This window comes from Mesitornis unicolor, unplaced genomic scaffold (genome assembly GCF_000695765.1).
Source record: "Mesitornis unicolor isolate BGI_N332 unplaced genomic scaffold, ASM69576v1 scaffold14212, whole genome shotgun sequence".
NCBI lineage: Eukaryota > Metazoa > Chordata > Aves > Mesitornithiformes > Mesitornithidae > Mesitornis > Mesitornis unicolor.
In genome coordinates, this window is record NW_010168640.1 from 2,774 (window position 1) to 27,221 (window position 24,448).

The 24,448-nt window shown below is 37.1% G+C and overlaps 1 protein-coding gene across 1 annotated transcript; it reads left to right on the plus strand.

Moving 5' to 3' along the window:
* The first annotated feature begins 1,363 nt into the window (after positions 1–1,363).
* GABPA (GA binding protein transcription factor, alpha subunit 60kDa) lies at positions 1,364–21,513 on the plus strand. Its single transcript, XM_010179093.1, has 9 exons — positions 1,364–1,443; positions 3,025–3,169; positions 3,665–3,749; positions 8,383–8,625; positions 13,101–13,295; positions 14,055–14,111; positions 15,144–15,284; positions 16,453–16,645; positions 20,970–21,513. Exons 1-9 carry the CDS (start codon positions 1,367–1,369, stop codon positions 21,196–21,198), a joined length of 1,365 nt encoding a protein of 454 aa, XP_010177395.1. The 5' UTR covers positions 1,364–1,366; the 3' UTR covers positions 21,199–21,513.
* Positions 21,514–24,448: the final 2,935 nt, after the last annotated feature.

Sequence of the window (24,448 nt, forward strand, 5' to 3'; positions counted from 1 at the left end):
ACCGCCTGGCAAATGAATAAACCCATTTGAACAGAAATACAGTGGAGCAAAACCAATACACTCAGGGTTTATAAACCTGAGGAGAAAATATAAAATACACCCAGGGTATATAAACCTGAGGAGAAAATATATCACTCAGCGTTACCTGAGGTAAATAATCTTACCCACAAGGTGAGCCGAGTGGTGGGGATGGAGAGGGAGCAAATTCGTTAATCCGTCCAGTTCATCGGTGTAGTTCCGAGTTCATCCAGTGCCCCCAAATAAGGGCTCACATGTAAGTTACCTTGGCCAGCATTCTGACCAAGGGGGAAGGTTCTCATCACTCCATGGCTGGAGAAGTAACTCCTCCTTTCTAGCATGAATCCTAGGGTTTTTATCCCCTGATGTACATGACAGGAGGATGCCTGAGGGGATTAGACCACCTGGGGTGTTTGTCTTTAATTATTAGTCAAATTTCTACAGTACATCACCGGGCATACATGCGGGTGGGGATGACTATAGACAACCTTATCAGTTATGTTAATGTCACAAAGTCCGTTAATTCACACCAGCATTGGGTAGAGGTAATGGCTCCTTTGCTTGGGGTGGAAAGAAATGGGGGACTGGGACTATGAGGCTTCCGCCTCATCTCACACTCCTCCAGGCATCCAGATAACACCAGATATGGATCTAGTGATGGTTGCCACCTCGCCCAGTGCTTGGTTTCATGCTTCCAGGCATGCAACTACCTGGTGTACGTGACTTGAACTTTGTGACTGTGTTCTCTCTACAATATCAAGTGATTGCCTGTGAGAGGGATGGGTGGAAAGATGGGACGGTCGATGAACACTTTACTGTTGAGTTTATTTACTTATCATGGATCTTCTGTCAAGCTTCCCGCAGCAGCATTTTACATAAAATGTAATATAAATTTAAATAAATTTTATAAATTAATTAAATTTTATAGATTTAAGCAACATCTTCTAGCCTTGCTAAGAAACTAGTATGTAGCTGAATCTAGATGGCAAAGCTTTAAAAAATTTCAGAAGTAGCAACCACCTACTAAGAGCTGTAGCTGGCCCATAACAAAAGCATTAAGTAAATTTGGATGCCTTCAAGAAAATCAGGCTTTGGGCTCTGTGCTAATATCCATATCTAGTCCTAGAATATTTGTTTGAGGAACAGATACTGTAGTCTATATTGTGAAATCTGTATTAGCTTTTCGCTTCATTTTTTTAGATGAATTCTTGTCTTTAGAAAGCTATCTTGGTATTTGGTCTAAAAAATTATTGATAGGACATAGCCCATCATCTAGTTTTGTTGATCTGTGACTTACAAAAAAAAAATTCTTTTCTGTCCATAGCTCTGTTCTTAAGACATTTTAGCCATGACTAAGAGAGAGGCAGAGGAGCTGATAGAAATAGAAATTGATGGAACTGAGAAACAGGAGTGCACTGAAGAAAGGTATGTACTCTTTATTTTTTGGGTTCCTCAGACTGCAATTCATGTGTTTGTTTTCTTTAATTAGTTTCAGATTTGTGGCTGCACACACAAAGTTTGGTTATTCAGAGTTATTATTGGATATTGTGTAATGCTTCAGAGATGGCTGTGGTTATGAAATAAGTAGAAGTGTTTTCTAGCTAGGTGAAGAAGTAACTTTAAACTGGCAGAAGTAACTGACTCAGTATGGTCTCCGTAATCTGGCTGTTGATTATTTCCACAGTATTTCAACTTTCTTGCTGGATACAAAGTTCTTAGTTTTGCTTCTGCTATCTTAGGTTTTTCTGTTTCTTATCTGATGGTGGCTTTCTTGAAGTGGAAGTGTAGCCACTATAGAAAACCAATATAGTGCTGTCATGTTCTTCGATCTTAATTGCTTACATCCAAAATTGTTTGTTTCTCTTGCTATGTTCTTAGTAGTTCTCTCCCCCTACTTTCATGTCTGTATAGGAATATGTCTATGTGGACATGCTGCAAACCTTTCAGCTTCAGTGTATTCTTCTGTAATTGAGATGAACCTTAGAGTTTCTCCAATTCATTGCTTTATTTATTGTACAGTCATTTTATTTTAGCAGAGCAGAAATTATCTGTATCTATTGACTGTATTGTTGTTAGGGCCATTGAAACCATAGATACTGAAGTCTGATATTCTTTGACTTAATTACCTCAGGTTTTTTTTTCTTCCTAATGTTTCCCTTCAAATTTTTACAACTGTTTTTGAAAGCACAGAGAGACAGTTAATGTGTTTGATAGAAATAGCTGAGGCTGGTAGATGACCTGCTTTTCAAGAACCTGTTTTGGAGAACTTATTCAAAACCACTTACTGGCTTCTTCTTATTCTGAACTTGTACATTTTTACTACTTACAAACTGGTTTCTGATTTCCTTCTGTGTAAATGTAGAGAGACAACTGTCTAAGGTCACTGTTAAGACTTGAGCCCCGTAACATTGCTGTTTCTGAATACCTACACCAATACTGTCAAAATTTTAGTGCAGGACAAATGTGATGCATGACTGATGTTTCCTTCAAGGCTCCACGTTGCTGTAGCTCCTTCTGGTTGTCTCTTCTGTGTATTCTTATCTTTGTGCTGACTGGTGAAAAGATGTGGACAATTGCTTTCTGAGTGGATGTTTTTTCCTCCTTTTTTCCCTGTTAAGTTTCCATGTTTGTTTTTAACTTGAATATCTTTTAAATACAGTCCTGGCAAGGCGAATAGAATTAGTTTACTCTACATGCAAGTTAATAATGTGTAATATAATAATCATTACATAATCTCTTGAAAATGGTGATCTGAAAATAATCTTGGTATTCAACCTAGCTTTTTAACGGCAACAGGGTAAAACAAGAGTTTCACAACTGTAAAATCAATGCGACCAAATTTAGTAATTCACTCTCTGTTCATGCTAAGAGTTTTCTTGCATGGCATTAATATTTCAAAGTTACTATTACTTTTTCTGTGTTTTACCTCTAACTTTTTTTAAGCTTTCCTATACCTACTGTATTAACATGTAAGTAATGATTTGTTGTATTTATTTGGTATTTAAGCATTGTTGAGCAAACCTACACCACAGCAGAATTTGTGAGTCAAGCTATTGACATCAATGAACCAATAGGAAATCTTAAGAAGTTGCTGGAACCCAGACTGCAGTGTTCCTTGGATGCACATGAAATTTGCCTGCAAGATATCCAGGTAAATTGAAAGGCTGTGAAGGATCTAACCTCTTGATGGAGAAGCATTTTACATACTTCTATTCTTCATGGAATTAATATTTCATTTGGTATATTATTTACAATTAAGAGTTTAATTTTATGTCAGATTCATTATTATTAGACCATTTAATATGTACACCCTACTTCAGTGTGAATAAAATCAAAATGCTTTTGAGATTCCTGGACTAAGGGTAAGAAAGCAAAAAATTATGAACTATCTTGCAAGTGAAAGAAGAATGAGGGAAATGACAATACTATCTTCTTTTAAGGTGGCCCACATGGTGTGTTGCTGCCTGAACTTCCATGAGTCTAATCTTGTTTTAAATCTTAGTAAAGCAAAAATATTTGCACGCTTCTTCAGAAAATCTGCTGTAGACACTAAATGTTTCTAAAGTTTAAAGGAGAATAAGTTTCTTATAACTGTGAGACTAATGTATATTCCTGATTTTTTTATTTTTTTTTTACATTTATCAAGCTGGACCCAGATCGAAGCCTCTTTGATCAAGGAGTGAAAACAGATGGAACAGTGCAACTCAGTGTGCAAGTAATATCTAGGCAAGGTAAGCAGTTATGCTTGTCTGTTGTACAGACAAATTAATATTGTAGGAGTGCTTGTGAGCAAACCTCATCCCCTACTATTTCTAGCTGTAAAACTGGGAAAATCACTGAATAGTCACATAGCTTCAGAATGTTTCTTGCATTGTGTGCTGTGGTTATAAGTAGTAGTAATTAAAATATATGCCTTGGACTGATGCTATTTGAAGTGTTTTTTTTATGGTAACTTGATATCAATTTCCATGTTTAAAAAACAAACAAACAACAGAAAACCCAGCACAAAAACTCAAACAAACAACAAACCTGCATCAAACAGTGACAGTTACAATATGAGGCTTTCATTAAGTAGTTACTCATACTGACGTATCTAAGCAGGCAAAAAACTTTAGGTAGGTGGCAGTTTGTGAAGTGAGTAAGCTTGTGTGCTTCATGAACAATAATTACACAGAATCACGGAACGTTAGGGATTGGAAGGGACCTCAAAAGATCATCTAGTCCAATCCCCCAATTAGATCATGAGAGTATATGTAGCTAACTGAAAATCGGTATGGAAGGCAGGGATCACTTAACAGACAATCATCTGTTGACTTTTTTTTTTTTGGATGAGAAGTCAAGAGTAAACTGTTGAGACAGAGGAGCATTAAGCAGGTGGGTAGGGATTTGTTGGTACGTAGTTTTTATTTGTATTATCAGGTATTATGGGATTTCCCTTTGTCGAATCCTCAGGAATTAGTAGCTCCATTGTTTTGCTCCTTGTCCTGTTCTCCTTTGCCCTCTCCATATGTCTGGAGTGGAAAGACTGCCATGACTGACTGAAGGCAGCATTCATGTTCAGCTCTGGGAAGAGCTACAGATGTTAGTTGCCATGTTTTCAATCAGTGACAATAGATTCCCTACTGGAATAGGGCATCTTTGATTATCTGTTTTGAGTGATGTCAGCAAAGCAGATTAGCAAAATTTGGAGAGCATGTTTTGTTTTCTTGTGGCTTCAGTATAGATTAGACAGAAGAAAACCTTTCTGGTTTGTATTAACAGTATTAAGTAAGACTGACTATTTGCGTTTAATGCTGAGTGTCAGGTGACTAGTGCTAGGTTGAATCTGCTGTTCCTCATATTTAATGAGGTTTGAACTAACTTTCTGGTTTAAAAAATAGAGTAGAAATATCCTTCATGAAACTAGAATAACTGCTCTTAATTCATACCCAGTAACTTGTAGTATGCAGTGCTCAGACTCCCATTTTCAAAAGGATGCTGGTGCTGGATGTCTTCTCTATTATCTTCCACTTTCCTTCTTTCTTCAGTTTCTTGTGAACTTCGCCTCAGTTTTACATTATAGCACAAGGAGCTTCTCCCTGCCCCCTCTTCTTTCTTTTTGCCTAAAAGAAACACTTGAGTATTAAGTACTTTTGCATAGCTTTGGAACGATTGTCAGTGTTGTTTTTCAGGCCATGATACTTGACACTTCAGCATTATAAGAAACCTGTCAAGAGCAAGTAAAATATGAAAGGACAGAGTATCAGAAAACAAACAGCATGGATATCAATAATAAAAGGAAGATATTTGAATCACAGACAGGGAAACTGACTTGTTGCTCTGTCTACAGTGTCCCTTTGACACAGGGAAAAAGCAGCTGCTTATGCTATCAACATATTTTTCTTGCGTGGATGAAATATCGAAAGATTCTCATTTTCCACAACTTGTATAATACATAGAATTCAACTAGCACCTATCAGCCATGCTGATCCTTGCGATGGATTGGACTTTCTTATTTCTTAAGAGAAAAACTGTTATGTCACTTTATGTTCTATCAAATTTTGACTAGCCATCTGTAAATTCAAAGGGATAAATGCCAGCTGAAATAAAGTCCATCATAGTTCTTTTATAGCATTTCATACAAAGATGTTTTAAATTAGAGCAGATAAAATATTAGTCCTGTTTATTCTTTTTAGTAGAAATACCGTTCTGTCACTACCTTGCCTTAATTCCTTTCTTCTGGCTTGAAGAATGGAGATGTATATGATTTTCCTGCCATTGTGAGAAGAATTTTGAGTGCAGCCATGTTCAGTATTGCTCTGTACTCTTGCAAGTCTGTGGAGTTCTGAGTAACTGTTGCATTGTATGTCAAAGAATTTGAAAAAAGCTTCATGTACCACATACACAAACTTAAATGAGTCAAGGCTGTGTTGGTGTATCTAAGTGTATACAGCTGCTGTTTGTGTTGAGCTCGGTCTGTTGTACACCCCTAAAGCACACCTGCAAGATTAACGTTTTACCAAACATGTGCTGTTCCACCTACTTTTTAAATGCTTGCTGATGTAAGAAGTTAGTGTCTAGCTGCTTTGAGAATTTCTGAGCATGTGTATATAGCTGTACTATAGATACACAGATTTTGGGACTAAGTGGTGCTTAAACACAAAAGATTCTTTGGATTTAGGTAGCAGAAGCCTGAGTTGTGTGTTAAGTGTGTAACTCCTCATTTGACTGTAGTTTTAAAACAATTTTTGCAATAGCTAGGCTTTTATCCTTGCTATGTAAAGGAATGATTCATAAGTGTAATGAAACATACTGATTTAGATTAAAGGTGCAGTTTGAGTAATGTCCTGTCTCTGGCTGTGGTTAATACTAGGCATTTAATGGAGGAGAAAAAAAGAAAAAGCATGTTGCCTGTAGGTCAGGGTTAACCCTAGTATATTCTCTAGCTTCAGACAATTAGCAGTGAAGGGACTTGTACTGACAACATCTGGGCATGTCTCAATAGCTAATGTCCTTGAATTTTTGTACCTTTTGTACTAGTTTATACCTCTGGGTTGTGTGACGTTGTGACATTGTGTTCCACAATTTATGTCCAGGGAAGACTGGGCATCTCTTTTCTTATGCAATCGGTAAAGGGAGAAATGTGAGGAGAGATGCAGACAAACCCAGCAAATTAATGCTGATCTCACATTGCAGTAGGTTAGGTGACAGACTGTTACTTCGCAACATTTTTACTTATAAGCTGGTTCCTCTACAGAGACTCATCACTTTGATCTCCATGTTTGTATTATGGGTAAAGCAGTAGATTTGCAGTAGATTTACAGTTCTTTTGACATAGTTATTTGACAGACTGTGAATTATTTTGTTGAGCAATAGTGAACTGTTCCTCTCTAGAAGCTTTTTTCTTTACTTTTTTTTGAAGATCAAAAATAAAATCTTAACCCTTAGTGTTTTCCCTTACCCGTTTCTATCTGACTTTAAAACAAGCCTGTGCTGTACACGTTGATCTTAGATGGCCTAGATAAAACACTTGCTCTCATAAGTAACGTACTTGTTTGCTTTTTCTTCATGTTTGCTTTTTCATCTAATCAATCACTTACTGGTTGTCTAGATATATTTTTCACTTCCGTAATTTCATATTGCTGCATGTTGTACTTACAGCATTTGTAGTGTTCCCTTTCTAATATTTTTCTCAAGCTGAATTCCTTTTAAAGTTTAGAAGAATACTTGTCTGAAAAAGACTTGATTGTTCTTACTTGTACTACAGGTAAGTACTCCATTTGTTTTCCTTTATAAACTGTGAATGGATTGTGGTTTTAGCTTTTAAGACTGTCACCTACAGAACTTACCATCTCACATTGAGCTTTAATAGAGACTAGAAGGGAGAGACACGAGACAGTGAAGTTCTTCTGGCCGTGTGATGTTCTGTGAATGCCTAGCTCTAGTCAAGGTTTTCCAAGTCATAATAAAATGGAATTGTAGAGATTTATTTTTTTTATGTGCAAATATGTTTGATAACAATCTCTTAAAGAAGTATATAATGGAAATTATATGTCACAAACTTGAAAGATTTTTTTTTGTGTTTAGCACATTGTAATGACAATAAAAATTTTCTATACCATGTCAGAAGTTTGAGGCACCAATTGGACAAAATACCTTCTCAGAAGATGACAGAGAAGGTGGTGGTACAAAGTATTAGTAGCATTAGTAAATGTGTTCATTGTTGCTGCAGAATAGATACAGACATCTCTTCCAACTCAATGGTCTAATATCTTAAATGACAAACAAAACCAAAACATGAATAGCTGAAGAAGCTTGAAACGTGAAGAATTTTCTAGTTTTCTTTTAACTTGCTCTTGAGCACGCTGCCTCTTGCAGGATACTGAAAGAAAATGTTAACTCCTGTGTGTAGACTCCAGAGATATCAGGGAAATATTAATGTAAAGACTGAAAGAAATGCCTCCTAGCTGGGGGAAAAGAGGTGGATGCTTGTTCCTGATTTTTGGGGGATTTGGTTTTTTTTGCCCTTTGGTTTGTTATATTTCTTGGAGACCAAAATACTTGTTTTTTATGCCCACACACTGAACATTCTGTTCAAGATATGTGAAATGGATCACCTAAATGGAACAGGAAGCCGTAATATGGGGAGAGGAAAGTGGGACAGCTTTGTATTCAGCTTACTAAAGTATATACTGCATATGAAAATGTATACTGTATAGAATATGTCATTCTAATTTAGGATACTTGCAGAAATTTGGTGATGCTTTTGTGTCATGCTTCTTTCCTAAGTATGCTAATACCTATTAATCAGAAAGCTTTAAAAAAGTTTGGGTCATATTTTGATTGCTGTCTCTAAGTTTTGTGTTTGTTCTTTTTTCTACATAGGGATAGAGCCCAAGTTAAACATCCTTGAAATTGTGAAGCCTGTGGAGACTGTGGAGGTAGTGATTGATCCAGATGCTCATGCAGAGGCTGAAGCTCACCTTGTTGAGGAAGCTCAAGTGATAACCTTGGATGGAACAAAACATATTACAACAATTTCAGATGAAACCTCTGAGCAAGTGACACGATGGGCTGCAGCATTGGAAGGCTACCGAAAGGAGCAGGAGCGCCTTGGGATACCCTACGGTAATAATACATGACTCTCTGTGTGTGTGTGTGTGCGTGTGTGTTCAGGTAGTGGCTGGGTTCTTTGGTTCATTTGGAGGATTGGTGGTTTTTTATAAATGGTAATTAATTTTGGTTTTATAAATAAAGTGCTCCAGTACCTCGGAGAAGGCTGCTTATGGTATGGGTAAGTACAGTGCAAATATCTGCATAAGAGAAGGCTAAAAAGAAGTAGAATCAATGCTTGTAATAATTTTATTAAAATAGTGCTTTTTGCTCCATAACCTTCTTGTCATTGCAGTTTTTAGAAAACAGTTTTCTTCCTTCTCTCCTTCAAATTGTGAATGTTAGTGCTAAAGCTCTTTTTCATGCGTGTCTGAATTTGAACTGGACTCAGTACTTGGTGGGGCTTACCTCTAAAGATACTGAAACAAATTGTTCGTAGGCTATAGGATGCTGAATATGGTGTCAAATCAGACTTTGCATGGAAAGCCATACTTGACTTAAACATACTGGAAAAAGATGATTCAGAACTGAATATAAGTATTCTGGTAGATGGTAATCTATTTTGAATTATCTATATTCAATTCTATTTTGAATTAATGTTGTTACTTAGCAGACTGCTAACTTAATGTTAGCTTAGAAAAAGCATCTCTGAATGCCTGCTTAGGATTGAACTGGAACTGTGGATTTTAGACCTACATCACGTCCAGGAGATTATCCAGCAGAGTTGCTTGTTGTGACTTGCAGAAATGTGCTGCTAAGACATATTCAGCACATGAAACTGTAGTGTCTAAGCAGATCTGCAAACCTGGAATATATTTGGCAAGTGGGGTATTTGGAAGTGTTTAAGAATCCCAGGAATCTTTCCTGGATATGTAGCTTGCCAATATTTTGAACATGTTTTTTGATACTGTTGTTCTTATTGACAAGTACTTCCAAAATGCTTTTCATCATGCTATCTCTCTTGATAATCAGGAATTTGACACAGAACGTTTATAAAATTAAAAAGTGAGGCATTATCAGGAGCAGACTTTTGCTTTTCAGCATGCTCTCCCATTAATATAAGAATAAAATTACTTAAAAACAGGTTGTTGTTATGTCGAATAATGTTAACAGACTTTAATGTTACTGCTTTAAGAAAACCCTTTAACCCACAACTGTGGCTTTAAAACTTTAATGCCTTTTGTGTCATGGGAGTGCAGATTTTCTAGGAAATGCATACTGATTCATTATGGCAGAGATTTCAGTATTAAGAATAATAGTGTTCTCTTGGTATCAAAAAAATGTGCTAAACGATCTCCCTAGAAAGAATAACATTTAAAATGTTACCTGAGTTGGTGTTGCAGGGACTTGAGTTGAAATGAGGCACTGCTGACTTCTACATTTTGATACAGTTGGAAGTTTCTGAGAATAAAGAATGTTCTTAAGTAGTCCTCAAAACCAGCCTTTTCTCTCTCCCACCAATATATATAAATATACATCTTATTTAAAAAAAAAAACAACAACAAAACAACCCCCAAAAACCCAAACAACACCAAACACAAAACAAAAACACCAACCAAAAAAACCCAACAGAGAGACCAGTTTCCTTCAGGAGAATTTTTGAGGTTTGGTTCTGTGAAGTTCTTTGAAATTACTAATCTGAAATTATTCCTTGAATCTTTTCAAAATACAGGATATATTGATATTAAAAGTCAAGTCCTGTCAGTAAATAATCATCAAGATAGGTAGTGGTTCAATAGCTTACAGGTTTCTCTCTTTTGCTCCAAATGGAAAATTAAATTTTAGCAGGTCTTTAAAATGTTGTGGTTTTCCCTTTGTGTTAGTTTTGGTGGGTTTTGCTAACGATTACAAGGTTTTAGCTGTTAAAGGTATTTCTGCTAATAGAATCAAAAAATTTGGTACCATTTCAAAGGTCCCTAGGAAGAAGGTAAATCCTAATTGGTAGGAGAAATAAAGCCACAAGAGGGAGCAGCAGAAAGCTTGGAAACTGTAGAACTGGTTAGAGAAAGGAATGATTTGGGTTGGTTTGCAGATTTCATTCTGTCAATGAGAACAAATTTGCTGCTTTTTGATGAAAATTCACTGCTGATAACGTTTTGAAGACCAAAACCCTTTTGGTGTGGCTTTTCCTTGAGGATTACATTGCATGGTTTTAGGTACCATCAGCAGAAAATGATGCAATGTTAACATCCTTTACTAAGCAAAATGGAGTTTGTGGCTCCTAGATTGGATTTATAGATTTTTGAAAGCTTTGCTTTCCTTAATTCTTAAAATAAAAACTTGTCAAGGTGATATCTGTTTGGAGTATCATAATTTAAAAATACATAATTGTTCTGCTCCTGTTTTTTGCCCTTGATACAGTGAAAGTAAATATTGCTGCTTAAGTTTACGTTTTTAATTCATACTCATTGACATGTTTTAATATTTTGCATACATTTTGAAAATGTATCGTGTTCAAAGTTTTGAACATGTTGCTTAGGTTTACCCATCCTCTTTCCAGCTTGTTCACACTAACGCTGTTTGAAACAACAGTTCTGATGTTAAAATGTCTCGAGTCAAGTCATGTTTTGCACATCTCTCGAGTTGATTATTACCATGTGTAAATGTTCCTTTGCTGTGCGAGTTGTCTATACTTGTGTGTTTGACACTGGCGTTTAAATGATGTGCATGTTGTGTTCTGTTGAAATGTCAAACAAGCATTCCAAAGCCTGATGCTGTAGATTGTTTGATTCAAATATAGGCACACATTGGGTCCTACTGTATCAAATCTTGGTTTAAAGGTTTATTTAATGTGGTCTTTTGAGGTGTGGTGTATTACACCTACTGTTTTGTGTTTTTATCTATCTATCTATCTATCTATCTATATATATATATATATATGTAGTGCACTATTAGCCCACCCATGTGGTGGGTTGACCCCAGCTGGCAGGTGAGCCTCCAGACGCCAGTTGCTCACTTTCCCTCCAAAGACATGGGGGAAAGAATCAAAAGGGCCAAAGCAAGTAAGAAAAAAAAAAATCATGGGTCAAGATTGGGACAACTTAATAAGCTGTCCTAGCTGTGTCCCTTCCCAGTTTCTTGTGCTACTCACTGCTGTGGCTCGGTGAGAAGCAGAGAAGGCCTTGTGTCAGAGTCTAATACTCTCTGACCAAATTCTTGTAGATACTCCATGCATGAAGGGTCTATTGTTTAATATCAAATTTACTTGAAGATGCTTGATGTTACCTGGGATTTCTGATTTAAAGTGATACAAATTGTACTGAAAACACAATACAAAGGTAAGTTACACTTAGAAAAATACAGCAATTTCAATACACTGTTCAGTCACAATACCAATGTGATTCCCATTACCAGTTTCTATATAAATACATTCACCATCACAGTGTCATGTGTCCCCAGTTGCTGGAAAGGAATATGTGAGTTGAAACCAGCCCAAGCACATTGCTCTCCTTAAAATTCTTGCAATACTTGTCTAGTCTGTATACTCTGTTGACCTGAGCCATGTGTTCATTCCCCCCATGCTGCTCTGGCTGACTCAAGGAGACATTTACACACAAGTTGATCCACTCAGCTGTTTATCTAAAACAGGCCACCCTCCACCTCCTTTCTGTTGAGACAAAGTCAGCTGCTTTGCATTATTCTCTGAGCTGCATGGGCACTTCACCCTTGCCATCTTCTCTGAGACACCTTCTGTTGTAAGGGGGTCACATTCACCCCTAGGTCTTTAACCAGTCACACCTTGCCTCTGTGTAAGCCCCACTCAGCAGTAGCTAAAACAACAGTGTGCTACCAATGCTGTTCTGGTCGCCAACCTAGAACACAGGAAGAACCATATCAGCTGCACTAAAGAAAATTAACTCCAGTACAATAGTGATTTTAAATCATTTAGAAACTAGGACAATGTGATTGAGTTTAGAATGTAATATTTAATCATAATCACATGCTTATGAACACATTCATGAAGACCATTCTGGTGTGAGGGACTTTTTTGAAACTAAAGGCCTATGGAAAAAGAAAGTTATTTTCTGTGTTTGAGAAGTGCTAGGTGTAGTTCTAATATAAAGGCTTTTGCCAAAGAACATCCCTCTTTTTTCCATTTCCCCACCAAGGAACACCTCTCCATCTGCATTTTAAGAGGAGTCAACTTTCCATCCAGTCAGATTTGGTCATGGTAACTACACTTTTTGACGTTATGTATTTTATTTTATGAAAGTTATATAATAGAAAACATACCATCATTGGACTTAAAATTTCTTTTAAAAAAGAAATCAATAAATAGATAACAAGAACCCCCAAATAAAGTTTTTTGAAAGGGCTTCAGAAAAGGTCATACAAAAAAAATCAACTCATTTGTTTGAATGCTGTGGACCAGTAGCCACTTGGGTTTTGTTCCTGTTTTCAGCTACAGTAAGGACTAGCTCTGTAGCCTCAGTGAGGAGGAATCTTGCAGTGTACAGTGGAATGATTCAGTTTTCTCTCTCTCATCCCAGACCCAGTGCAGTGGTCAACAGACCAGGTGCTCCACTGGGTGGTGTGGGTAATGAAGGAGTTCAGCATGACTGACATTGACCTCAACGCACTCAGCATCCCCGGGCGGGAGCTCTGCAGCCTCAGTCAAGAAGACTTCTTCCAGCGTGTCCCGCGGGGAGAAATCCTCTGGAGCCACTTGGAGCTTCTTCGAAAGTGTATGGGAGATTTTTCTGTAACTGATTTTACTTATTCCCCCTCCCCACTTCTCTCTTTTCTTTTTTTTTCTTTAGAAATGAAACCAATTGCGAGCAGTTGTTTTTCCTCTGTTTAATACTGGCAGTAAAAATGAGGGCATCAATACAAGGTAACAGGAGGTATTAGTGAGAATACCGATCTTTCATCAGGCTTCATAACTAATAGGAAGTAGTGACTGATGATTCCTCCTTTGTTTTAATAAAGATTTTTTTGTTTGTGCATCTCCTTAATTTGACAGTTTTATAATTAAATGCCGATTGTGAGTTATTTAGCATGCATCTCTATCATAGAGAAGCTAAGATTATTAAGCACAGGCAATGAAATCCTTAGATTGTACACAATGCAACCAATAAGTGATGCGTTGTGTATGTATGATACAATAATGTATATCAGCATTTCAGATTTGCAGTGCTGGGATGTAACTTGGCAGACCAAAAACTTTCCATCCTCATTTACATGGTATAGCTAAGGTTTTAAGTGAGAGAGAATGCATAAGATACCTTGAAATTCACCATGTACATCCTCATTTCTAAAATTTGAATGACGGATGTTCAGTGTCTCTAATCATAACACACTGAGCTGTCCACATCTCTTGCAAACTGCTACCAGATTTTGACTTTTTTCGTCTATGAAATATGAAAGTTTTTGATCTTTAACCCACGAATTTCAAGTCACCTAAATAAAAACTTACTGTTTGTTTGGTTTTTTCTAATTTGCAGATGTGTTGGCTAGCCAAGAGCATTCTGGAGAAATAGCAACTGTTACTATTGATCAGCGTAAGTACTTCTGCCAGTATTTAGTTCACACATTTAACTGTTTTCAGGTTTAGCACTGTACTTTGGTTCAGTGCTATAGTAGTACAGCATTTAGAGAATCACTGGAGAGAGTAGTTTTCCTTGGTGAGGGGAGGAGGGCATATTTTAAACTGCAAAGCAAAATGTTCAGTTTCTTGATAATCTGTTATTGGCTGAAAAGGTGGTGTATGACCTGAACTATGAAAGTTCATTTTGGATGGTAGGTTTTCCACTCTCTTGAAATAAGCTGTCTAGGATATGTATTTGAGGTCTTGAGTTGTTCTGTTTTTTTAAGTTGTATGAATGAATCAATATGATATGTTATAATTTCGGAAGAAAGTTTCCAAAAACTGAAAGGGAGTGTGGAAGAAAGGACTTGCTTAGAAACCAATACTAGAAAAAAATACATTAAAGTACCTTTCCACTTATTTGGAACTCATTCTTCCAGCTGGAGCAGTTTCATCAATCATTAAAATGAATCACTTTTCATAAGGCTAGTAAGCAGCTTATATGTTAAATAGGTAGACTGTGTATTACATCTTGGGTTTGTCTAGTTAAAGCCAACTAAAGTGGGTCATTTCCATCCTTTTATGCAATTGTAATAGAAGGGTATTTAATTGCTGTTTGAATAGCAGGTATGGAGAGTTGTACAGTGACCATAGAGAAACATGCATGAAGGTAGATCATATGGGAACAGCATAAAGATGAAAACAAAGGCATGAGAGGTTGTTTCTTTTTTTTAATTGAAACGCGTAATACACGTGGGAGTAAACTAAAGCTGATGTTTTATCTGTAATGTGACATCTCTACTACAAGTCTAAAACCAGAATTTTCACTGTAAGAGGCAAAAGGTCTTTAGATTATGCTTAGCACTGTGACTTATACAGTGTGTCTTTTTAGCAAAGGAATAAACTAGCTTCTAGATGTTATGGTAATACAGGTAATAAATAATATATGCCTATTTCTGTGCCAGCAATTTATAATTAATGTTCTGCAATGTTCTCTGCTTTACAGCTGTGCAGATTATTCCAGCATCTGTACAACCCGCTACCCCAACCACCATTAAAGTAATAAACAGCAATGCAAAGGCAGCTAAAGTACAGAGAGCTCCAAGGATCTCTGGGGAAGACAGAAGTTCCCCTGGGAACAGGACAGGTACTGTCTCCATTATTTTTAAATGCAAGTGCAGTGAACACTCATTAATTGGAATTACAGTTTTTTAGGATACATCTTTGTCACTCTAAATGTGAGGTCTGTAGAAGTCCATATGGTTTGAAGGGGACTGTAGCTACAAAATATATCACAAGCACATGCATACCTGGCAGGTTGGTTAGTTTACGCAGGCACTGTGTTAATGTGGTGCCACAGCTTTTGAGTCCTGCGGTAAGTAATATGCATAAAATTGTTTCTCTTTCTATTATTTAACAGTCTGTCTTCTCAAGCCACTGTGTAGCATTTTATTCAAGCTTTTAACTTCTTTCCACTTTTCCATTCGCAGAAAGGGGAGAAACTCTATGTTGTAGAATCATGGCATAGCTACTTATCTTAGTTTATTTTATTTTTTCTTGCTGTTATTTTTGCTTTGGTTCTCTCCGCTGTTACGAATTTTTCTGTTCACTCCTTTCCTTCCCTTCCCCTTGAATTTTAATTTTTTTTAAACTCTTCATAAAAGTCTATTATGATCTCATTCAGGATTCTTGGGCCAAGATTTTATCGGCCGACATCAGTGGAACATATATTCTGTTTCTTCCTTTAGACATTAGGTCTGCTGTCTGTATCTCATTGAGAACTTAAGAGTTCAACTGCAGATACTTGAGTTAAAAATAAGTCTTAATGATTTATGAAGATTATATGAAAGATGATAATATAAGCTGAAGTTTGGGGGGATTTCTTTGTATTTGTAGTACTTAATGTTCAAAATTGGAGACTAAACTATTTTTTTTAATAAAACAACTTCTATTACATATATATGTGTGCAAGTATATGCCTGAAGAGGAATGAGAAGCTCTTGCTAAATCTGCTTTATTTTAGGGATGGATATGTGTCTCAATGCCTATGTGTAGTGTTCTGTAATTATTTTTCTGAAGTTCTAGAGACAGATTTATGAGAAATACTGGGTTTTGTTTTGTTTTTCCTGTATTCATCAGTTTCTTTAATAGATGAATACTGATGATTTTGCAGGAAAATGTTTACAAAAGAATAATTAGAAGAAGTGCATGTTTTCCTTCCATTCTGGGTTGGTCTGCTTTAATATGTTGGTTGAGCTGTGAGGGAAGCATAAAAGGACTGATTGAAAAGGATCATGTTATTCCTATGTCAACAGGAAACAATGGCCAGATCCAGTTGTGGCAGTTCTTACTGGAACTTCTCACTGACAAAGATGCTCGGGACTGTATTTCGTGGGTTGGTGATGAAGGAGAGTTTAAATTGAATCAGCCTGAACTGGTTGCACAAAAATGGGGACAGCGCAAAAACAAGCCCACAATGAACTACGAGAAACTTAGTCGGGCTTTAAGGTAAGAAACTTTTGGAACTGATCAGGTATGAAATGATTTGCTTCAGCTTGGCTACTTTAAGTATCGTACCACAAGACTTGCAGCTTTTTGAGTAAAGGGATAAACGGATCCTCTGAAGATGCTCCTTCCCATCAGATACTACTTAGAAGCCAGGTATGTGCTGAAGGTTTTTCTTTTTCTTTCTTTTTTCCATGAAGCTAGTATGATAACTTCTTGAAAATATATTTTCTTTTTTCAAGATTATTGAACACTGATATGATAGTTAATTTGGGTAGCTCACTTTCAGAAATATATTTTTTGATGTATCATCAACATTTATGTTTTCAGTAGTGTGCTAGACAATACTGATGATTGGTGAAGGATACAGAAATGTGTGAATACCCTAAATTATTCACTTATTTTTATATTTTATGGTTTACTTGTTCATGTTCCTCTTGCTCGTTATGTTACAAAGTGGATACTCTTCCTGTAATTACAGAACCCTTAGTAGTTTTCTGTATGTAACAAAACTTTTTCTGAATTCAAATGTTCATTAACCCGTTCCGTTATACTTATGGTAGGGATGTTAAATTGAAAAATACAGTAGACAGATAAATTTCAGCAGTCATCGTGATTCCAACGTAGTAAACTTCTATCATCTGAAGAAATGGAAGTGTTTTCAGCTGTCTTCATTGCATTGTGATTTTGCAGTTTGACACTGGTAAAAGGGACTTGTATTATTGAATCACTGCCAGTGCTTGAGGAGAGGGAAGAATGATAGTATCTGCATTTTACACTTCCCTGATTATTTTGGCCTCTGGAATCATATGAAGATTGATCCAAGTTTTCTGAAATCATTGAAATTGAACTTCTGTTTTGTTATTCTGATATGGTTAAATCTATTTTTCTTTATTAGTTTCCAAGAAAGTCATTTATTGCCTAATCCTGTAAATTATTTAAGTAGTCTTAGGAACTTTTTTTTATATTAGTGAATCTGCATATTGGCTAAAGTCTGATGTCTAAGATTTACTTTTCATCATTTCTGCTTTCGACTATATTATTATTTTAAAGGAAGTAAACTTAATTAGCATTGTTTAGGGGTTTCTGGGGAAACAAAATACCACAACACATCAAAAAACCCAACAACAAAAACAGCAACAAAAACCCAACACCAAACCAAATCTTGTATTTGAAAATACCTCTCTGAGAAGTTATGGTAAAGTTGCCATATTGTGGCTTTCTTGAGGAGCCTCAGGAGATCTCTGATTCAACCTCCTGCCCAAAGCAGGGCCTTTTCAGTAGAGCGGCTCCTCAGCCTGTATTGTTGCAGTACCATTCACGTATTTCCAACCTGTTTTTGTGAATCTGTGTGTTTGCGTACTGAAGGTATATGTGAAAACTTCCTGGAACATAAAAATTATGTAAATGATGCTAACGTTTTTTGGGTTTCGTCAATAAACTCTGCAGAAGAATTCGAAGGCAGCTGAAGAACTTTAGAATAAGGTTCTTATCGCTGGGATATTAAACAGATGTCTACACAGCAATTTGCATAAATCACTATTAGAGAAGTTTTGCATTTATATTTCGGTCACAGAATTACAGAAATCACATTCCTCAAAATGTTGATGCTTTGGCAGCTGCATCAATATTGACATGTTTTCTAATACTTGAATGTCTAAAGGGACATTTAGTGCCTCTTGCTACTCCCATGATAAACACTGTTGCCAAGCTAAGGTTTTATTAAATGGTACTATGCTTTGTTTACTAATTTACTGAAATTACTATGTCAGTTGTTGATTAATACAGAAAATTGTTGGTATTATTGAGATATGTGCTCACTTTTCTGCCCTTCTGTAAGGAAGGGGAACGGAAAAGCAGCTTTTTTGGGTATATTTTCTAAAATCAACATCAGTTTAGTTTTCCAGTAGGGACGGTGAAACTTGAAGAAAAAGAATTCATCTCCTGTATTATTCTGAAACAAAGTTTTCTTGTGACTCAGAACATTCCAGTAGCTAAGGCTTTGTAAACTTGCATGGGTATTATTCTGTTGTTGTTGTTCTTAGCTTTCTGTATTTTTGAATAAGCAAATACTGTAATCAGAAAAGCATTCAACATAATGCTGAAAACATCCTCTCTTCACATTGCGTCATTTCTAACTTGAGTGTTTCTAGCATGAAATGTGGGAATTTTGCATGGTTTTGGGCCTTTGCATAAATGTGGGCTAATTTCTCGTGGTCCTTTTCTTTTGTGATCGTATCAGTAATGCAGACTAAATAGTTTAAAGAAATTAATTCAGTTTTGTGAAGTATTCTTCTACAACGTTATTTTCAGACAGGCCTTATTGTAAAGGATTGTACAGTAAACATAAATGCTTGTACAGAGTTAAATAACTTAAAGCAAACAAACAAAGTAATCAGTGGCACTTGACATATGCCATGGCCTCATTTTACAAACTCTGGCTTTCTGCAGGTGCTTTATATTGACCCAGGTGAGCACAGCTCCCAGTTCCCCGATTTCTTCTATGTCCAGTACCGTGTCACATTCAATATGAATGCCTGCCCAGTGTTCCCACACTCTAAACTATACTTTATTTCTCTAAGCTATACTGTATTTCACACGTGAGGGATATACCAGGATACGGCTTACCCTTCCCCAGTTCTACCCAGTACTGCAAGACTGTACTTCAGAGCTGAACATAAATTATCATCCCACCCTCTCACTTACAGGGTTCATCTGACCCGTTATAACTAAACCTCACTAGGAGACTGGATGGGAGGGACACCATGCAACAGCAGGTCCTTCAGCTGGTGCCAGGAAGATCCTTTGGAGGATAGGACTGGTGTGGAGAAGTGCTGAGTGGCAGTAAAGGACAAAGCGTACTGATGTGGAGAAGAAAACAGTGGAGTTTAGGGAGGTGCAGGTGTTAGCTTTGGGGGGGTGTGGACTGAGGAGGAGGCCTGAAGAGAAAGCTTTTGTATAACTGTCTCATTCAGGAGAAAGGTGAAGGAGAGCTTTGGCAAATGCACCAAATGTTCTTTACCCACAGAGCAATAGCAAGCTGTTTTGTCAGTTCTTGTACTCCGTAACAGACCCCTGTGCTGTCTGGCATGGTATTGGTAACCATGGCTTGCCAGCAGTTTTTCTCCGTAGTCTGTTTCTCATCCTATCTTTGCTTTGCTCCTGTTGCTTAGATCCTGATCCTCAAAAGTAAGAAATCGAAAGGCACTTTTTTTTTTTGAGAATTTGAGGTGTCTGAAGAAATTTGGCTGGGCTCTTGGTAACTTACCTCTTTTCTACTAGAGCTGCGAGATGGAAGGTAGTCTTTTAATTGACTTTTGCTGGTGAATGAGAATCATCTTTGCTTTACAAGCATCTCACTCGGGTTTGAGTCTTAGATAGTCAAGGAATCAGGGCTTATTTGTACTACTTTTGCATGATGGCTTTGAGGAAATCTTGAGGGGTTCTTTGCTTGGTTTGGTTTTGGGGTGCAAGTTACGCTCCATCCACTTAGGTTTTCTTAGTGAGAAATGTGACATGCATTCTATTAATGCCTGCAGTGAGACAAGATCAGCAACAAAACTGTCAAATTCTAACTTCTGTTTTATTGGCAGCACCTAAAGTTTTATAATGTCTCTGGAGTACAGTGTGTCATAGAGTCTTTGTTATCTTTACTGCATTTCTGCCCAGGCTGATAATTCTTCTGTGACACAATGTAAAAACTACTGATAGTTAGAGAAGTCACTTTTAGTTGTAAATAAAGGCAAAGGATGTATTTTTGCCAGCACATGAACTATAAAAAACCAAACATGCTTTTATACTTTTACTTCCAGCTTTGAAAATGGTAGAGAGAGAATGGCTGCTTTGGTATCATAGAAATGTCAGTGTTAACTTTCAAACTGTTTCCAATATTATTTTTTTTCTTCAGAAAAGCAGGGACAGGAGTAAAGAAAGCAAAGGACAATTATGAGAGGGGAGACAACATTTTCTTGTTAAGGCAAAGCACTATATGAAACTTATTCCTCCCCCAAGCTGTTTTCAAACTGCTCTGAGACCTTTATTTCTGAACTGGTGCTTTCAACTGCCTATGAAATAATTCCTGTGTTTTGTTTCTCCTTAACATATCAAGGTGCAGGGACAGTTTTCAACCCTCTTCCTTTTTCTCATATAAGAAAATGCCTGAACAGTATCTAGGTGTGTGAAATTACGTAGGAATCTTGATGAGAAAAAGATTCATATGTTGGCCTCCAAGTGACCTTAAGTAAATAACTGATACATACAGAAGTTACAAATGCTGAAAATTTACGTTTATTCGTTTTCTTTTTTTAATTTTTCATTCTTTTTACAGGTATTACTACGATGGAGACATGATCTGCAAAGTGCAAGGCAAGAGGTTTGTGTACAAATTTGTCTGCGACTTGAAAACTCTCATTGGATACAGCGCGGCGGAGTTGAACCGGTTGGTCACAGAGTGTGAGCAGAAGAAATTAGCCAAGATGCAGCTCCACGGCATCGCACAGCCAGTGACAGCAGTGGCACTGGCTACAGCATCCCTGCAAACGGAGAAAGATAATTAAGCACTGGGACCTGAAAGTGGGAGCCCGAGGCCTTTCCTGTATAACCAGAGCAGTTGCTGCTCTTCTCTTTATCAGAATTGGAAACTTTTTTTTTCCTTGACGTTACAATATAGAGCATGGTTTTCTATAAAGAACTGGGACTTGCATAAATTTGGATCTTTTAAAAGCATAAATTTCGATGTAAGTTAAGGGATCACCACAACTTCTGCAACTTTTGAGTCAGGGCCTCTACAGTCTGTGGTCTGGAGTTGGTGAGAAAGGTGGAACTGCTCAGTGCCCTTGTGTCTACAGCTGTACAAAGTAGTTTTTGCAGTGCTCTTTAACAAAACCGAAGTACCTACAGCAAGCAGGCTGATCGGTTGTCTCAGCTCAGTCCTTTCCAGTCTTTTGTTCTCTGCTGAACTACCAAATGGCATTGGAGCTTTCAAAGTTAAACAAGTTCATTATTCTCATTTAATCAAGCAGAGCTGAAAGAGACATTAAATGTTACAAAGCATGAGGTTCTTAAAATAGCTTCTGTGTTTGTAAGCAAAGGAAGCTAAGACTAGACCAAACTGAAGATCAGTGCTGAAGAAGGAGATCCAGGTTTAGATCTGGCTTAGGTGAAAAGCCAATTATGAGTGTTTCATTGTAATATGTAGATAATATGCATATATGAGGGCAAGTACTTACCTCTTTTGAAAGACATTGTTAATTCTAGCTGTTTAGCAAACAGTTGAGACAAATTTCTTCCCCTGCAACCACTCCCCATCACATGATTTGAAAACTTGAAAAAATAGCCCTCACCCAAAGAGTAATTTGTTTTGGTGGGGATTTTTAATGCTCTGTTCTGCAAGGTGCTTGTACCTGCATGGTAGTCAACCTTAGTAACTGAAGACTTAAGTTAATCACAGTCAGTAGTCCCTGTTTAGAAACAAAATGCAAGTGGAAAGCAGTTTTTACAGAGAACTGAAGTTTGCTTTCCAAATTATTGTACAGTCTGACATATATAAAGAGACAAAGATATTTTTTATTTAAAATTTATTTTTTTCTGAACTTCAGGTGATGTTTTGAAGCTTCATAAGCCAAATGCATGCTACAGAGCTGGGTGCAATTTGAAATCTGAATGATGAGCAGAAGTGGTTGGAATATATCTTGAATACTGAGCTACCGAGAGTACTTCATGCAAACTTATACTTGCGGTAAAAAGTAGGCTGCAACTTTTGAGCTTCTGTACTGATGCCTCTTAGACTATTTCTTTTGATGACTGCAAATGGTGCAACTTTGGGTTTGCTTTTGCCCCTTCCTGTTGTTAAACAGTATAAATATTATGTCACCATGCACGTTTCCCACTTTTTGTAAGTTGAACCCCCTCTGGTAACATTTAACAATTAAAGTGCAAGTGTGTAAGGGAAAACCTTTAATTCTGTGGGGGATCAAGCTGGACTTAAACCTTAAATCAAAAGTGCTTGTACAGCGAGGTCCTAAACATGAGACGCGCTCTTAGTAGCGAGAGCAGTGGACTCTTGCTTTTGGTCTGGAAAGGAGTGGTTGCACTTGCAGGCAGAGGGCAGAGAACACAGAAGGCTCGTGTTTATTTTGAAGATGCAGTGAGGACAAAGCGTTTTGTTTCTAGGTGGATGTTCTTCTGCAGGTAGTTTTTGCTTAACTAGGAATCTTGCACGTAGTTCTGGCCTACTTTTTCCATCATCAGCAGCACAATTATAACTTTTATTTTTGCCAGTTTTTCGGTAACTTAATATTGTTTTCATTCTTGAGCTCTTAAAGCACTCCATCTACTGAGCATGCTGGTTTTATTTTCTTTTTTAAAATAAATCCTAAGCCCTGAGCAAAATATAAATGCACATGTCAGGAGAGGCCAGCCATCAATCCATTCGTTACCATTGCAGTAGTCTGGTTGCACCAGTTGGCGACTGTTTGAGGTGACTTACACAGATAGATGCAGGCTTGCTTACTAAGAATAAGGTGAAGCCCATCATTCGGCGGCAGCAGCTGTGTATAACACTGCTCCATTACTCAACAGAAGTCTGGTACAAGTCACTGGTTTTATTCAGCAGAGCTCATGAGAGGCCTTTTTAGTTAAAATACAGTATAAAAAGAAGCTTAGACTGTCTTTCTAGATCAAACTGGGCTGCAGGAGGATAAAGTAAGAGGAAAATGGAAATGTAGTGTCAATGCTGTATCCCCCTGAACGTTCTTACGTGGTAAGTCCTCTAGGGGAAACTCCTGATACCACACTTTCTCTGTAAATACATCCCATGATTATTTTGCAGCTTTTCAGTAGCTATGATAGTCCTCTGGGTTCTTTGTTGTGGGGTCATCTGCTTTTCCACTGTGTTCTAATTAGTAAAGAAGGGATCCTTCAAACAGTGTAAAATCGCTGCCACATTCTCTGTAGTTGAGGGAGAAATCTGTGACTAACTTGACGTCTTCACTAAAAGAAAAGATGTAGAATATATTGTCAAAGGTTGTTCTGTTGCTGCCAGGAGGAAAACATGGAAAGAATATTCCCAATTTTTTGTAAAATGGAAGGTTTTTTGCATACTTTTTACTCTTTAAATAAAGACACTTATACTCTGCTAATAATTATGTATTTCTTTTGTGTTTTGCATTTTTTGGGTAATTTTACATGAGACAATTATTTTCTATTTTTACTCGGATAAAATATTTGTGCATAAAATGTCAATATAGTAAAATAAAAATGTTATACAGCTAATGCCTGTTGACTTAATTTTTCAGAAAGCCGTTTGCAGTGTTTTTCAGGTGCAACCAGTATTAAGACGAATATGTGCGCTTTATTCTCATTACCCTGAAGATCAGGAGCTGGTTACAGGAAGAAGGCAGACTGTCTTGTTTTCTGAAGAGGCATCTTCTTTGACTCGGTGCTTGGCTGCGTGTTCCTGCTTTTAAACTGGAGCTCTGCGTCCTTCATTACTGTCACAGCTTTTTTTAACATCCTAATTGTAAGTCTCAAAATGGTGCTTTGATAAAAATAACGAAGGAAACTTAACAGGACGAAGTGGAGCCCTGTAAAATAGTTCTGTGCTTTTAGGAGTGTTTAAATTGGAAAGGTTCATGTTGATCTGTAATCTTTAGACTTTGTTTCGTTCTTGCAAATAGCCCCACTTACTTGATGTGGTCCGCTAACTCAATTGTTTGTACTGTCCTTGTTCAAAGGAAGATAAAATTCTCATTATACTGTTACTACCTTATTTTTAAATCATGTCTCAGTAGAAGTAGTCTCATTGTA